This window comes from Leucoraja erinacea, chromosome 33, assembly GCF_028641065.1.
Source record: "Leucoraja erinacea ecotype New England chromosome 33, Leri_hhj_1, whole genome shotgun sequence".
NCBI lineage: Eukaryota > Metazoa > Chordata > Chondrichthyes > Rajiformes > Rajidae > Leucoraja > Leucoraja erinaceus.
In genome coordinates, this window is record NC_073409.1 from 6272204 (window position 1) to 6287916 (window position 15713).

General features: G+C 46.5%; 1 protein-coding gene across 1 annotated transcript; it reads right to left on the reverse strand.

Moving 5' to 3' along the window:
* Nucleotides 1–2183: 2183 nt before the first annotated feature.
* LOC129712588 (aromatase) lies at nt 2184–13948 on the reverse strand. The gene is made up of 9 exons (XM_055661114.1): nt 12963–13948; nt 11974–12124; nt 10922–11076; nt 9239–9415; nt 6983–7097; nt 6034–6148; nt 5434–5596; nt 4469–4710; nt 2184–2798 (listed from the first exon to the last, which is right to left on the reverse strand). Exons 1-9 carry the CDS (start codon nt 13183–13185, stop codon nt 2559–2561), a joined length of 1581 nt encoding a protein of 526 aa, XP_055517089.1. The 5' UTR covers nt 13186–13948; the 3' UTR covers nt 2184–2558.
* Between the last annotated feature and the right edge of the window lie 1765 nt (nt 13949–15713).

Consider the following 15713-nt stretch of genomic DNA (forward strand, 5'->3'; position numbering starts at 1 on the left):
AACTATCCCAATGAGAACATAGTTCCCGTGGTGTCATAAATCCAGCAGCCAATTTTACATGCAATAATATCCCACATATAAACTGATATGATTAGATTATTTCCTGAAAATTGGAACCTTTTGCCCCAATTCGGTTGCTTAAATCATGAAAAACCAAGCAAATTGTTTTGTACATACTTTGAAGGATGAGTATCTATCTGTTAGTCAAGTTCTACATTGAGAATAGTAGGTAGACACTTCCTGTCATAATTTGCAGGAAACAGTTCCCTGTCAAAGGTCACACACGTGATAATGCCACCAATGGCCAAGCGGCCATTAATCGCTTGCAGGCATACATTAGAGCAAAACCTTGTTAATGGCTGTCAATGAAACAGGTAGATCACTCTGACAGCAGTAAGTCACGTGTTTAGTTTAGTTTAGAGATACAGCGCGGAAACAGGCCCTTTGGCCCAGCGAGTCCATGCTGGCCAGTGATCCCAGCAGCCTAACACTGTCCTACACACACTAGGGACAATTTACAATTGTGCCAAGCCAATTAACCCACAAAGCTGCACGTCTTTGGAGTGTGGGAGGAAACTGGATCACCCGGAGCAAACCCACGCAATCACAGTGAGAACGTACTCGAAGGGCCGAATGGCCTACTCCTGTACCTAATTTCGATGTTTCTATGTACAAACTCTGTATAGACATCACCCGTAGTCAGGATCGAACCTGGGTCTCGGTCGTTGTAAGGCAGCAACTCTACCGCTGCGCCACTAGGCTACCCTTATTGAGGGTATTGTTGTTATAGTTTATAAATAACTACCCTACTCAGACCTTTTCCTATTTTATTGCTGGTATTAGTGAGCACAATTCACAAACTACGGGTGCTGTCTGTACGGAGTTTGTATGTTCTCCCTGTGACTGCGTGGGTTTTCTCCGAGATCTTCGGTTTCCTCCCACACTCCAAAGATATACAGGTATGTGGGTTAATTGGCTTGGTGTAAATTGTCCCTAGTGTGTGTAGATAGTGCGGGGATTGCTGGTCGGCGCGGACTCAGTGGGCCAAAGGGCCTGTTTCCACGCTGCATCTCTAAGCTAAACTAAATGCACAAAATGCTGGAGTAACTCAGCGGGTCAGGCAGCATTCCTGGAGGACATGGACAGATGATGTTTTGGGTCGGGATCCTTCTTCAGTGTCACTTATCCATGTTCTCCAAGGATGCATGCATGACTTGCAGAGTTACCCGCTGGGCAACCATGCTGCCCTACAATGAAGGCTTGGGTTGAATTGAAGCCTGCAAGTATGATGCTGTTTTACATTGGCGCAGATGTATGTTAGAAAATGGAGGAGTGTTTTACAGTCTGGCTCACCGTTATATTGTAGCAGTGTGTCGGTGAAGCTCTGGCATCTTGCCACAGGGCATCAGCTACCGTTAGGGCTCGCAATAGTGAGCTGTACTCCAGCTGACTCCAGATGTAAATAACAGGCACAAAACAAGATTGGGCAGATGGGAGATCACAACATTTCTGCACAAATATGAATAAATATTTAGTCACCTCATAATTAACCATTTTGTTTTTTGTTTGATTTTAAACATTTCAGATCCAATCTCAGAGAAAGCTCGAAAGCTAAGTTCACCTGTTGCATTGGAGACAAGCACAAGGGCAGACATTCTCTGGTTTCTGCGATGCAGGCGTGTAAATGCATGACACATGAGTCTGCCCTGACAACAGAGTGGAAATTATCCTCGCCTTGAAATATCTTTCCCTTATTAAGGATATTTTGTTCTGTTTACCAAAGATGACTTTCCCCTCTATATTTTTTTTCAGATCTCCTAACTAAGTTTGAGAGCATTTAGTTTTTATTTAACTACATTTTTATTCACATAATTGAGATAATTGTATCTCAATACTCAGTATACGCTCAGGGCTTCGTTATCTGAGAGGGTTTGGCGTTCGATCTTCCCACAGAGAACAGAAACATGGGTTCGACTTTGCTGCCCTCCTTTGTAGCCCAAACACCTCGCAAATAGCGCTAATATGCCCTAATATGTTCCAAAAGCATAAACACACAAAAACATTTAAACGCGTAACAGGAAAGGAAGTTTAGCTCGCTAACGATGTCTATCCAAACTTGTAAGTGGCTACAGATGATAGAACTACAGAGTGGGACTGTGTAAAGAATGGTGCAGGGAGGTAGTAACTCGACACAGGTGCTTTGGGAACGGACTGCTACAACTAACCAGACAACGACTAGTTCCTAGTATACGCAAGTGTACATAGACACAATCATTTGAAGTTAATCTTGTGAAACCGTGGTTCCACAGAAAGCAAATCCATGGATAGCCAGGATGGAATGTATTGGAAAAGGGCAAAGACCCAAATTCATAGGAAAATTACTTTATGTTGAAAAATAACCGCAACATCTAAGCTTCACAGTCAAAGACACTGCCTATGTTGCTACTCATGGTTTGGAGTCTACGTTGTGAGAAGGTGACAGAGTTTCAATTGGGTGGTTTTCCCCAGTTCGCTCTAAGTCACACATGTGTTTGTTCCACTTGCCCCGGGACTCCCTCCTAGGCCTCTGTGCGTTTCCTCAGGGTGAATACCATCTGGAGAGGTCCATGTGCCTCAGTAGGGTGGAAGGAGAGATCGTTGTTGATCTTGATGTTATGCGGGGCTTTCCCATTGTGTGCGTGCATAGTATAGTGCTTCAACATTGTCACCAAGATACCTTTCATCATCACCATGGCGACGTATTTCCCCACACAGGAGCGTGGACCGCAGCCAAATGGCTGAAAGTAACGGTGTGGTACCTGGAAACACAGAATTGGTAAACGATGTTACACTTGTCCACAAGGAGACAGAGGCAGCGTATTATATTTACCAAGAACTATCATGTACAAAGATTAAACCAGATCAACGCTACCATGTAAACCATCATACAGAGATTAGCTTGGTTCAGACTTTGTTTTACACTTAGTTTTAGACATAGTTTTAGACTTAGTTTTAGACTATAGGGCCTGTCCCACCAGCATGCAACTGCATGCATCTAGCGTGACCTAACGTAGTCGCTTGAGCCGTATGGCCTCACTTCGATCGCCGGAGCCGTATGGAGTTGTGCGGGACTGGTCCCGACATCACGCGGGGCTCTGAAAAAATGACACTGTCCAAAAATCCGCGCGGCAACGGCCTGTCGGCCCACAGCCGCATTGAGGCCGTACGCAGCGTCTTGAGGCCGTACGTAGCATCTTGACGGTGTACGCCTAGCGCGTGGCGTTGCGCGATGACATCACCTCCCAGCGTGCCGTTGCGTGATGACGTAACCGCCTGATGCCGTGCGACGTCCAAATTCAGTCGGCCCGCCTGCTGCCCAGCTGATTGCTGAGTATGATGCCGGGACCAGCCCCGCACAACTCCAGACGGCCCCGCAGTTGGAAGTGGGACCGGCCCCGCGAGGCCGTACGCCTCAAGCCACCACGTTTGGTCGCGCTAGACGCATGCAATCGCATGCTGGTGGGACAGGCCCTTTAGTTATACCAACTAGGGACAATTTATAGAAGCCAATTAACCTACAAACTTGCACGTCTTTAGGATGTGGGAGGAAACCAGAGCACCCGTGGAAAACCCGCGTGGTCACAGGGAAAACGTACAAACTCCGCACAGACAGCACTCGTGGTCAGGATCAAATCCGGGTCTCTGGCGCTGTGAGGCAGCAACTCTACCACTGTGCCATAAACCAACTTTGTGCCACCATCGAAACTGCTGATGTTTTTGTATTTTCTAAATGAAATAAAATACTCAGTAGGCCAGGTGGAGATGAATTAAGGATTCTGGCCAAGCGGAACAGCTTTTGTCGTAGAAGTTAACTCTAATCATCTGCATCCGGATTACTGCCAAACCGACTGTTTTTCCAGCCCTCTCGGTGTTTATTTCAGCAATGTGGCATCTGCAGTATTTTACGTCTGCGGGAATGGTGAGTTGGAATACGGGAGTCAGAGGTTATGGGGTTATGAGCTTCCGATGTTCCATTCATAAATAAAAATGTGTAAAGCGGTGAGTGGAATTTGTGCATCCAGTGCCCGTGCAGAAGCTGCATGCTGCAACATGCATTGGACAAACACCCGTGCATGCCACTGGGGCAGTCTCCTTGTGCTGCCTTTAATAACAGCAGCTGCTGAGCCCATTTGGAGTTATGTCATTGTTGTGATGCAAACAGGGGCAGTGATAAGAGAATGGCCACAGGGGGGCAAGTCAGTGGAGGCCAAGTCAGTGGATATTTTTAAGGCAGAGATGGACAAATTCTGGATTAAGACGGGTGTCAGAGGTTCTGGGGAGAATGCAGGAGAATGGGGTTAGGAGGCAGAGATAGATCAGCCATGATTGAATGGCAGAGTAGACTTGATGGGCTGAATGGCCTAATTCTGCTCCTATCTCTTATGGTCTTATGGAATGTGAGGTGCAAGGTACAAGTAGAGGTACTCACGTTTTGAGCAAAGTTTTCCAGGCTGAACTCGTTTGGCTTGAGAAAGAATTGGTCTTTGTGCATGCGGCCCAGGTTAAGGATGATGTTGGTACCTTTCTTCACCAGGAAGCCATCGATCACGTCATCTTTCAGCGCCTTGCGCATGGTAATGTCCACCACGGGCTGATACCTCATGCTCTCGTTGATGAAGTTCTCCAGCGTCTTCAGCTGCTGCAGGTCACTGTTCTGGACCTCCCGTTCCCCTGCAAATGAAGAGGGACGGGGTTACAATCTAGTCAGGCATCTGATCGGCAATGAACTACTGGATGAGGTGGCGGGCACAGTGACGCAACTGGTCTAGCTGCTGTCTCACAGCACCGTGGGGACCCGATTTCGAACCTGATCTTGGGCGCTGTCAATATGAGGAGACTGCATGTTCTCCCTGTGACCTCGTGGGTTTCCTCCGGGTGCTCCGGTTTCTTCCCACATCCCAAAGACATGCGGGTTTGTAAGTCAATTGGCCTCAGAGTCTTTTACCAATATATCATCCCTGGTATGTACAAAGTGGATGAAACGATGATAGCGTAGAACTAGACGCTTAGAATTTATAACAGGAACCTGGATAGGGAATGTTTAGAGGGATATGGGCCAAACATGCGCAGGTGGGACTAGTGTAGACGGGGCATCTTGGTCGGCATCGGCAAGTTGGGCCGAAGGGCCTGTTTCCGTGTGGTGTGAATCTATGACTCAAAGGACATGTGCATAGGTTGATTAAGGGTCGACATATACTTGGTTAGCCTGTTTCCATGCTGTATTTCTAAACATAAGCAAATATGTGGCTTAGATTTACTTCCTGCTGACTTTGGTTGCTTTTCACAAAGCAAAGCTCAGAGTTTGGATCCGAGTACCGAACAAGGTAGTTTCAGTGTAGAGACTACACCCTGGTCAGCGTCTCTGCCTTGTCTCTCTCTCTCTGTGCCTCGTACCGATCACTGTGTGGATCTCTTCCATTATCTCCTTCTCCACCTCTGGGTGCTGTGCAATCAGCATCAGCATGAAGTAGATGGTAACAGACATGGTGTCGGGCCCCGCGATCAGAATCTCCAACATGCTCTGCCTGACATTGTCAGCGGTCAGCTCCCCATGTGTCTGCACAGACAGCAGAAAAAAGACAAGTTAGTTCGGCACTGGCACACCCAACGCCAACATTGCATTACCCACACAAGACAAAGCCACTGGGTGTGGTGGCACAGTGGCACAACTGGTAGAGCTGCTGCAAGGCTCCAGAGTGCCCGGGTTCAACCCTGACCTTGGGTGCTATCTGTGTGGAGCTTGCATGTTCTCCCTGTGACCTTCTCCCTTCCTCCGGGTGCTCCGGTTTCCTCCCACATCCCAAAGGCGTGCGGGTTTGTAGGTTATTTGGTCTTAGTAAATTTCCCCGAATGTGTGGGGGGCGGATGAGAGAGTGGGATAACATAGAACTCGTGTGAACGGGAGATCGATGGTCGGCGTGGACTCGGTGGGCCGAAGGGCCTGTTTCCAGGCAATTCACTAGTTAGTGGAGGGTTAACTGAGAGGTCACTCACTTGTGCAAAGATCAGGTCGGTGGCAAAGTCAGAGATGTCCTGCAGTTTCTCAGCTTCTCTCAGCTCCTGCTGTTTCTTCAGCAGCAAACCTTCCACTGCATCCTGCAATTCCTGCCTGAAATGTGACCACACAGGCCATTGTGACTGTGAGCTTGACGAGATGGGAACTTAAGGAAGACGCACGCGTTCTTGCAGCGCCACACACCTCACAGAGCCTGAGACCCAGGTTCAATCCTGACTCCGGGTGCAGTCTGTGTGGAGTTTGCACGGTCAACCCTGTTACCATATTGGTTTCTCCCAGGTTCCTCCCACATCCCAAAGGCGTGCGGGTTTGTAGGTTAATTGGTAATCTGCCCCTAGTGTGAATTGTAGGTTAATTGTAAATTACCCCTAATGTAGAGAGTGGATGAGAAAGGGGGGACACCATAAAACTAGTGGGCGGGTGGTAGATAGTCAGTGTGGACTTGGTAGGCTGAAGGATCTGCTCCTTACTGTATCTCTAAACTAAGTAAAAACCTCTTCTAATATTCAGCAGGATTGCTGCCTATAAACCTGATCCCTTTACACCAATTTCCGATGTGTAAAATATGATTTGAAAGAAAAGTTGTATGTACTGTAATATACTGCGTCCATTTGCTGAGCGGGTCACGCCCACTGGGCCCGCCCCACCCATAGGGAGAGCCCCCGCCTCGGGTGAACCCCACCCACAGGGCCAATGCCACCCAAAGGGTGAGCCTCACCCACAAGGCCAGTGCCACATACAGGGCCATTGCCACCCATAGGGAGAGTTCCACCCATTGAATCCTTCACTTTACATGCCCACGAAAAGCAAATGTAAATTGCGTCTATCATTACTACCTGGCATTCACTCTCACTGTCCTCTGTACTCCAATGTAACCTCAATTGTAATGGAAGCTGGACTTTGCATCCATAAAGTAATTATACTCACGCAGCCTCCTCATACTTCTTGTATAGCCACTTGAACTTGAAGAAAATGTCAGGTTTCAGCAGGAGCGTCTGCCATGTGTCAAAGTACTTCTGGATTTTGGCCACAATTTCTCCCTCTGCAAAACAAACCAATGCGTCAGCACTACGCTTCCCTTGTCCACGAACGACCAAGTCACCCGAGCTGTATGAACGCTGCCTGCCTGGTCTAGGAATCCATACCCAGCCCCCTCCACCCTCCTCCCCATTCCCACACCCTAACAGGAATCCGAAGAAGGGTCTCGACCCGACACGTCCCCCATTCCTTCTCTCCAGAGATGCTGCCTGTCCCGCTGAGTTACTCCAGCATTTTGTGTCTATCCTCAGCATGCAAGTCCAGGCGAAAGGTTACAAATTGGTTTCTCCCCAGAAAGAGAAAAACACTTAGCTCCGATCGGAATCTGTTTGCTAATATTCCGCACTGTTCAACTTTTTCAATTTTTATCCTTGGATTAAGGTGCCACAGGATAAGTGCTAGGGGAAGAATAAGGCCATTCAGCCCATCAAGTCTACTCCGCCATTCAATCATGGCTGATTTATTTTTCCCTCTCAACCCCATTCTCCTGCCTTCTCCCCATAAGATACCCCACCCGTACTAATCAAGAATCTGGCCATCTCTGCCTTAAAAATATCCATTGACTTGGCCTCCACAGCCTTGTTGGGCAATGAATTCCTCAGATTCACCACCATCTGTCTAAATAAATTCCTTCTCATCTCCTTTCTAAAGATACGTCTGTTTATTCTGATGCTGTGGCCTCTGGTCCTAGACTCTCCCCCTCCTCACCGCATTGGTGTGAAATGAATCCCTGCACCGTGTTGTAATGTAACAAAACGTTAATCAGTAAATCAAATTGGTTTATGAATGGATGAATTAAAATAACACAGAGAGATTAGTTGTTCGTGTTTTGGATTAATACGACATTTTAATTCTCACTTCCAGAATAACTACCAATAAAATCAGTTATTACACTATTATCGCTACCTAGTGTCACTGTTATTAATTTAATGTATGTATTATTATATATTTATCTGTGTTATGGGTCTGTAATGGGTCTGTAATTCATTGCCACAGACAGCTGTGGAGGCCAAGTCAATGGACATTTTTAAGGCAGAGATGGATATTCTTGATTAGTAAGGGTGTTAGGGTTTATGGGGAGATGGTCGGAGAATAGGGTTGAGGGGGAAAGACAGATCAGCCAATGATTGAATGGTGGAGTAGACTTGATGTCTACTTCTTATAGAAACTTACAAAATTCTTAAGTCGAATGGTTTCATCTTATGCAAAGCAGCAGCCAGTGAGAATGTCCTTGTTCCGTTTATGTGAAAATTACAACTCTTGACTTTTGTACTTAATTTGTAATTAAATGCATCAAAATGAATACCAATCATTTCGAACATCTTGGCCTAATTTCAAATGAGATGGGCCGAATGGTTTCATCTTATGCAAAGCTGCAGCCAGTGAGAATGTCATTGTTCCTTTTATGTGAAAATTACAACTCTTGACTTTTGTACTTAATTTGTAATTAAATGCATCAACATGAATACCAATCATTTCGGACATCTTGGCAGCAAAGAGGCACGTGTGTATTACACTCAAATAATACAAATGAGGATTAATATGGTGACACAAGGAACTGCAGCTGCTGGATTCTTAAGCGAAAACAAAGTGCTGGAGGAACCTAACGGGTCAGGCGGCATCTGTGGGGGGAATGGACAGACAATGTTTCGGGTCGGGACCCTTCTTCAGACAGATTGAACAGGGGAGAAACCTGGAAAAGAGAGATCACCACTGTGGTCCATTGCGGGCTTCAACTTTCCTTCATTATCGTTGCTTTTTGCTTTATCTTCCATTCATTTGTCCTATCTCTTGTTTTCCTTTACCCTACCCCTGACTCACAGTCTGAAGAAGGGTCTTGACCCGAAACGTCACCTATTCCTTCTCTCCAGACATGCTGCCTGCCCCGCTGAGATACTCCAGTGTTGAAACCAGCATCTGCAGTTCCTCTCTACACAAAGAGAGGTGGGGGTGGGGTTGGTGTTACTCCATCAGTCTGAATTAGGACCCCGGCCCAAAGAGCCATCTGCCCATTCCCTCCGCAGGTAGACACAACATGTGGGAGTAGCTCAACGGGTCAGGCAGCATCTGTGGAGGGAATGGGGCAGGGACCCTGCTTCAGACTCTGTCTCTGTCTGCATTCGGCAGGATAAAGATTGGGATTACCATGCAGAGGTACGCGAAGGAATAGCCTGTTGGAGATGTCCAGGGTTATGGCTCTGAGGAACAGCAGAATGTCCACACAGGCAGTAGTCTGGTTCCCTCCGAGCAGCTTCTCCAGGTGACTGCGGGTAGACACCACACTGGCAGCAAGCGTCTTCTGAAGACCAGGGCCAGTCAAGGCTGAAATAGATACACACTCCACTCACACCAAATCTTACAGTGCATACAGTGACTGTACAGCAAACACATCCAGTTTTGAAAATTCAGGTGTGGATGGATCGACTGGGCTTATGTTCACTGAAATTTAGAAGGATGAGAGGAAGATCTTATAGAAACATGTGAGATTCTTAAGGGATTGGACAGGAACAATGTTCCCGATGTTGGAGGGGTACAGAACCAGGGTTCACAGTTTAAGAATAAGGGGTAGGCCTCTTTAGGACTGAAATAAGGGAAAACTTTTTCACCCAGAGAGTTGTGAATCTGTGGAATTATCTGCCACAGAAGGCAGTGGAGGCCAATTCACTGGAGTTAGATATAGCTCTTAGGGCTAATGGAAACAATGGATATGGGGAGAAAGCAGGGACAGGGTACTGATTTTGTATGTGAAGAAGGTACAGGAGCCTGAAAACTGTGCCCTTCAGCTTCAGGAACAGCTTCCTCTCAACAACCAGCAGGCTCTTGAAAACTGCACTAACCTCAGCAACTATGGCCTCCTATAGGCTTGGGTTTGGTTACACTACGGACTTCCGTTTTGCTTTATTATGAACTGATTACCCGGTGCTGCTGATTATCAATCTATTGTATTATTGATCCTTACATATTTATCTGCATGCTATTTCATTAATGGGCCTGTAAAGCTTTAGCAAGTAAGGATTTCATCATTCTGTTGTTCAGACGACAATTAAACACACTTGACATTGCAGTAGTAAAAATGTACAGCAGTTCAACTATCAGATATACGTACGGATAATAAAATATTAATTCCAAACAATGAAAATAATTACGTTAAAAAAATCAAATTCTGAATAATTCCACTTGTATTGTCTACCTAACAATTCTATTTATGTTCGATTAAATAAATTTTGTGATTCATGAAATTTAAAATCTAACCTTAAATCCTTTCATGACTTGATTTCTTTTCCAACCAGAATCCATATATTGGAGATGAGAAACATTTTCAAACAAATTTTTTTTATTGACTTAAAACTTTGCTTCAAATGCATTGCTCCTCCCATTTAATACTTCAGCAAAGTCGGCAAAGTTTGGTTTAAGTACAACCATTTACTACTGCGCAGTCTTGCAAATATGTGGCTGGGACAGACAGTGTAGTTCTAATTTTTGGTTTAGAGATACAGCACTGAAAAAGGCCCTTTGGCCCACCGAGTCCGCACCGACCAGCGATCCCCGCACACTAGACTATCCCACATACTAGGGACAATTTATAATTTTTACCGAAGCCAATTAACCTACAAACCTGTACGTCTTTAGGGTATGGGAGGAAACCGGAGCACCTGGAGAAAACCCACGCTAGTCACGGGGAGAACGTAAAACTCCATACAGACAAGCAGCCGCGGTCAGGACCGAACCCGGGTCTCTGGCGCTGTGAGGCAGCAACTCTACCATTGTGTCACTGTGCCCTCCGTGACTGAACTCACACTTTACAACCAGCTGGCAAACCCTCCTTACCTTTGGCAAAATATGGACGTGTTTGTTTCCAGATGGAAGGGTTATTGTTGAAAATGATGCCATTTTCATTCATGCCAATGCACTGAAGGGCATGTTTGTTGCCAAACCTGGCGATATAGTGACCTTTCTTCATCACGTGGTTCACAGCAGAGGATCTAAACAAAGAGGTCAGAGTTGAAAGAAAGTTGGCGACCAGCCCGTGAGACCCAACTGTCTAACTCTGGTCACTAGTGCCGGTCTGGGTCAATGATGAAAGGCTCCAAGCTCAAAACCTTACAGCAAAATACCTGTGTAGGTTTAATTATAAACAAGACTGCTTGATCTGAGAAATGGAGCCTGCGTAATGTCTTTATGGCAACCTGGACCTTTCCACAAAACAAACAATACCTATTTAACTTTAACATATGGGAGAGAAACGTTATCTCCTTCAATGTCAGTGCAGTTAATCTGACACATGGCAGAGCATTGTTTAACAAACTAGAGAAACAAGGACCTGCAGATACTGGTTTACATACAAAATAGACACAAAGTGCTGGTATTGAAGTGTTGGAGGGCGTGTGTTTAATTTAAAGATATAGTGTGGAAGCACTGGGCCTGTGCCAACCAGCGATCACCCATACACTAGTTCTACCCCACACACTAGGGACAATTGACAGAAGCCAATTAATCTACAAGTCTGCACGTTTTTGGAATAAGGGAGGAAACCGGAGCGCCCGGAGAAAACCCACACGGTCACAGAGAGAACGTACAGACTCTGCACAGACAACACCGGTCGGTAGTCAGGATCGAACCCGCGTCTCTGATGCTGTCAGGCAGCAACTCTGCCACTGCACCACCGTGCTGCCTTGAAGTGAGCCGTCTTGGATGTAGGTTAGAATTGAAGACTTGAGTGGCGTGTGAGGTGTCTAAAGAAAGGTCCCGACCCCAAACCACCCGTCACCTATCCACGTTCTCCAGAGATGCTGCCTGACCCGCTGCGTTACTCCAGCACCTTGTGTCTTTTTACCATTTAACAAACGATTGGGTTCCCGCAAATTGTCAAACGGATTTACCTGCTAATAATAAGTGTTTCCTCACCATGGATCCATACTCTCACTATCTCGCCGTATTTTGCATTGTAATAATTGCACGCATTGCCAATCCCCATCCACAAGAATCTGCCGTAAGAGACGAGAGGTCCGATGCCCAGACAGAAAGAAGGGCCTGCTTAAAGATATCACACAGTTAGGAACACTGGAGTGATTGCTCCTCTGGTTATCTCTCACTCTCACACACACGGTGCGATACGGTAGAACTCTATTCATCCCCGGAGATAAATTGTTCTGCCAACAGTCACAACGCACAACAAGGTACACAAAGACTTGACAGTTCATTAACAGTGAAACTAAAAGAAAACGACAAGCGACTGTTGGCACCTTGACCGAACGATAGAAAGAACAAACAAACAAACAAACAAACAAACAAACAAACAAGCGGACGCAGGCTTAGAGGATTCTAAAACTAAAGTGTCCTGCCCCCCCCCCCCCCCCCCCCCCCCCCACCGGGGTCCCCCTTTGTTCTCCCACCGTCCCTCATGGTGGCCCCCCCACGCCGTGAAGAACAACACACACACACACACACACACACACACACACACACACACACACCCACACACACACACACACACACACACACACACACACACACACACACACACGCACATACACACACACACACACGCACACACACACACACGCACACTGACGCATGCACACACACGCACGCACACGCACACACGCACACGCACACACACGCACACACACAAACACACACAGAAACACACACATACACACACACACACACAAACACACACACACACACAGACGCATACACACTCACACACACACACATGCGCACACACACACACACACACACACACACACACACACACACACACACACACACACACACACACACACACACACACACACACACACACACACACACACACACACACACACACACACACACACACACACACACATCATGTGATCCCATTTACCTGGCAAAGTCGGCTTCTTTTGAGAGAGCTTGATGAAAATGAATAGCAGTGCGAGGAAGAGCAGCAGAGGGACAGTGGCCCTGGAAGCCACTGGAGGTCCCACCACAGCCGTGATGTTCGGGTGGGCAGCTCTGGACATCTGCAGCAGCCCATTGCCCAGGCCGAACTTCCTCATCTCCACATGAGCTGAAGTTTGAAAGAAGAGCTGGAGATTGCAGAGCATGTTAAGGCCGATTGTGTTGGAGAGCAGAGCGCAAGATGCTTTTTATACAGCGAGGGAAGGGTTTAAACAGGAGGGACCTGAGGTGAAGTCAAAATAAAGAGATAACGTTTACTTTCTCAAAAGGGAAATGTCTGCGTAACCTTGGTGTGAAGTAAATAAAACGGTGCTTCCATTGCTAGCTATGAGTGGGGTTACAGTATTTACAGATTTTTACTGGCCTGTGTGCATAAAACAAATCTCATTTACCTGGGTTCCTGCTTCTTCTTGGTTTCTTGGTCCTCCAAAATATTCCAAATGGAACATTGAAATGTGAAAATAAAGTACCATTGAACCATTCATTTTAATCTGTAATTTTGTCCTCAAATATCATTGGTCTCCTTGGACACTGCCTGACCACCAAGGTTGATCACAATTAAGTTAAATTAAATGCATCGGAAAAGACCACAAATGTATTAAGTGCATATTGTTCATAGCACATAGAACGTAGATCAGTACAGCACAGGGACAGGCCCTTCTGCCCACATTTCTCATGCTGAGCATGATGCCAATGTCACTGAATCTCCCCAGCCTGTACACGACCCACATCCCTCCCTATCCTTGTGCCTTACTAAAAAGCCTATTAAATGCCACTGTCGTATCAACCTCTAACACCACAGCGAGTACCAGGCACTCGCCACCCTCTGTGTAACAAACTTGCCCCCACAAATCTCCTTTAAACTTTGAATTTATTATTCTGATGAATTAAGGGATTTCTTTTTGCTCCCATGTATTAATTACACCGTATTCAGTTTATTTGCTGGTCGCAAATTAATTTTATTTTAGACACTAGGAACCAGGCTCAGCGGTAGAGTTGCTGCCTTACAGCACTTGCAGCGCCAGAGACCCGGGTTCGATCCCGACTACGGGTGCCGTCTGCACGGAGTTTGTACGTTCTCCCCGTGACCGTGTGGGTTTTCTCCGAGATCTTCCGTTACCTCCCACACTCTGAAGATGTACAGGTTTGTAGATAAATTGGCTTGGTAAATGTAAAAATTGCCCCTGGTGTGTAGGATAGTGTAAATAATTGTGGATCGCTGGTCGGCACGGACAGGGTGGGCAGAAGGGCCTGTTTCCCCGCTGTATCTCTAAAACTAAACTGCAGATGCTGGAATCTTGTGTGGAAGTGCTGGAAGAATTCAGCCCGTTGGGCAGCATCTGTGGAGGGCATGGAGATGTGCCGTTTCTGGAGTGGACCATTCTTCATACTGATTGTAGGGGAGGGGGGGAGGTGAAAGGTGGAGGAGTGATAGGGGTGGGATAAAACCTGGCAAGTGATACGTAGGATGCAGGTGAGTGGTCTTCTTGATTTGTAGATGGGTGGACAACGGCTAGTGATGACGATATAGAGCCGAGGGTAAGAAAAGGAGGAGTTAAAGGGACAAAGAGGAGAGGAAGAGTGAATTGTAAAGCCAGAGGGAGGGACAGAGGTGGAAGCGGAAGGGGAGGGGTAGGATAATGGTAGGAAAGAGTGGGCAGGGGAGGGGGGGGGGAGGTATTGGGGGGAGGGAGTAGAAGGAAAACATTCTCTCTGTTCCCCACTTTCATCACCTGCCATTCATTGCTATTTAAGGCGACATCTTCCACTGATTTCCCTCTCTCTTATCTCCTGCCCTTTTTAGTTTGGTGATTCAGCATGGAAGCAGGCCCTTTGGCCCATCTAGTCCACACCAACCGGTAATCACCCTTACACTGGTTCTATCTTGCACACTAGGGACAATTTGCAGAAGCCAATTAACCCACAAACCCGCACGTCTTTGGAATGTGGAAGGAAACCGGAGCACCCGGAGAAAACGCACGCGGTCACAGGGAGAATATACAATCTCTGTACATCCAGCACTGTAGTCAGGATGGGACCTGGGTCTGTGGTGCTATGAGGCAGCAACTCTACCACAGTGCCACCCTGCTATCGTGCTGTCCTCTTTCAGTATAACATATCCCATAAATGAATAAAAAGGGGGGTAGAATAGCCTTGTTCTTGCTCCATTGAGCAACTGAGCTTATCTGTAGATAACATTTAGCATCAAAACCTGTCGTACTTTGCTTAAATTGGAGCAGAAACTTGAGAAGGTCTTTCACAAGATGCCCTCCTGGAGGGGGGCATCACCCAGAGCTTTGTAGTTCATTGTCAAACAACCTCAACTTTTAAAACAACTTAACAGACACATAAACACGATAATGTGGCTGACGTCCGTCTGCCCATCAGCCCACACAGGCAGCTTCCCTTTAATCCTTGTTCTGCTGAGATTACCTCATGTTTGGAATACATTGCGATCTCTTTTCAAAAGATTCCAAGGCGTCTGTTTCTACGATCAAAGTCTCTTCCCCTAACTTGTACAAAGCAACGCAAAGAAAACAAACGGCTACATGGGACTTAGAGCGATGCAGAGTAGAGTTTAGAAACCGTCTGCCAAAATGATACGATGTTCTCAAAACCCAACGATGTTTAAACTTCAATCAGTATTTTACACCAAATCTACTTTGGTTGAAAT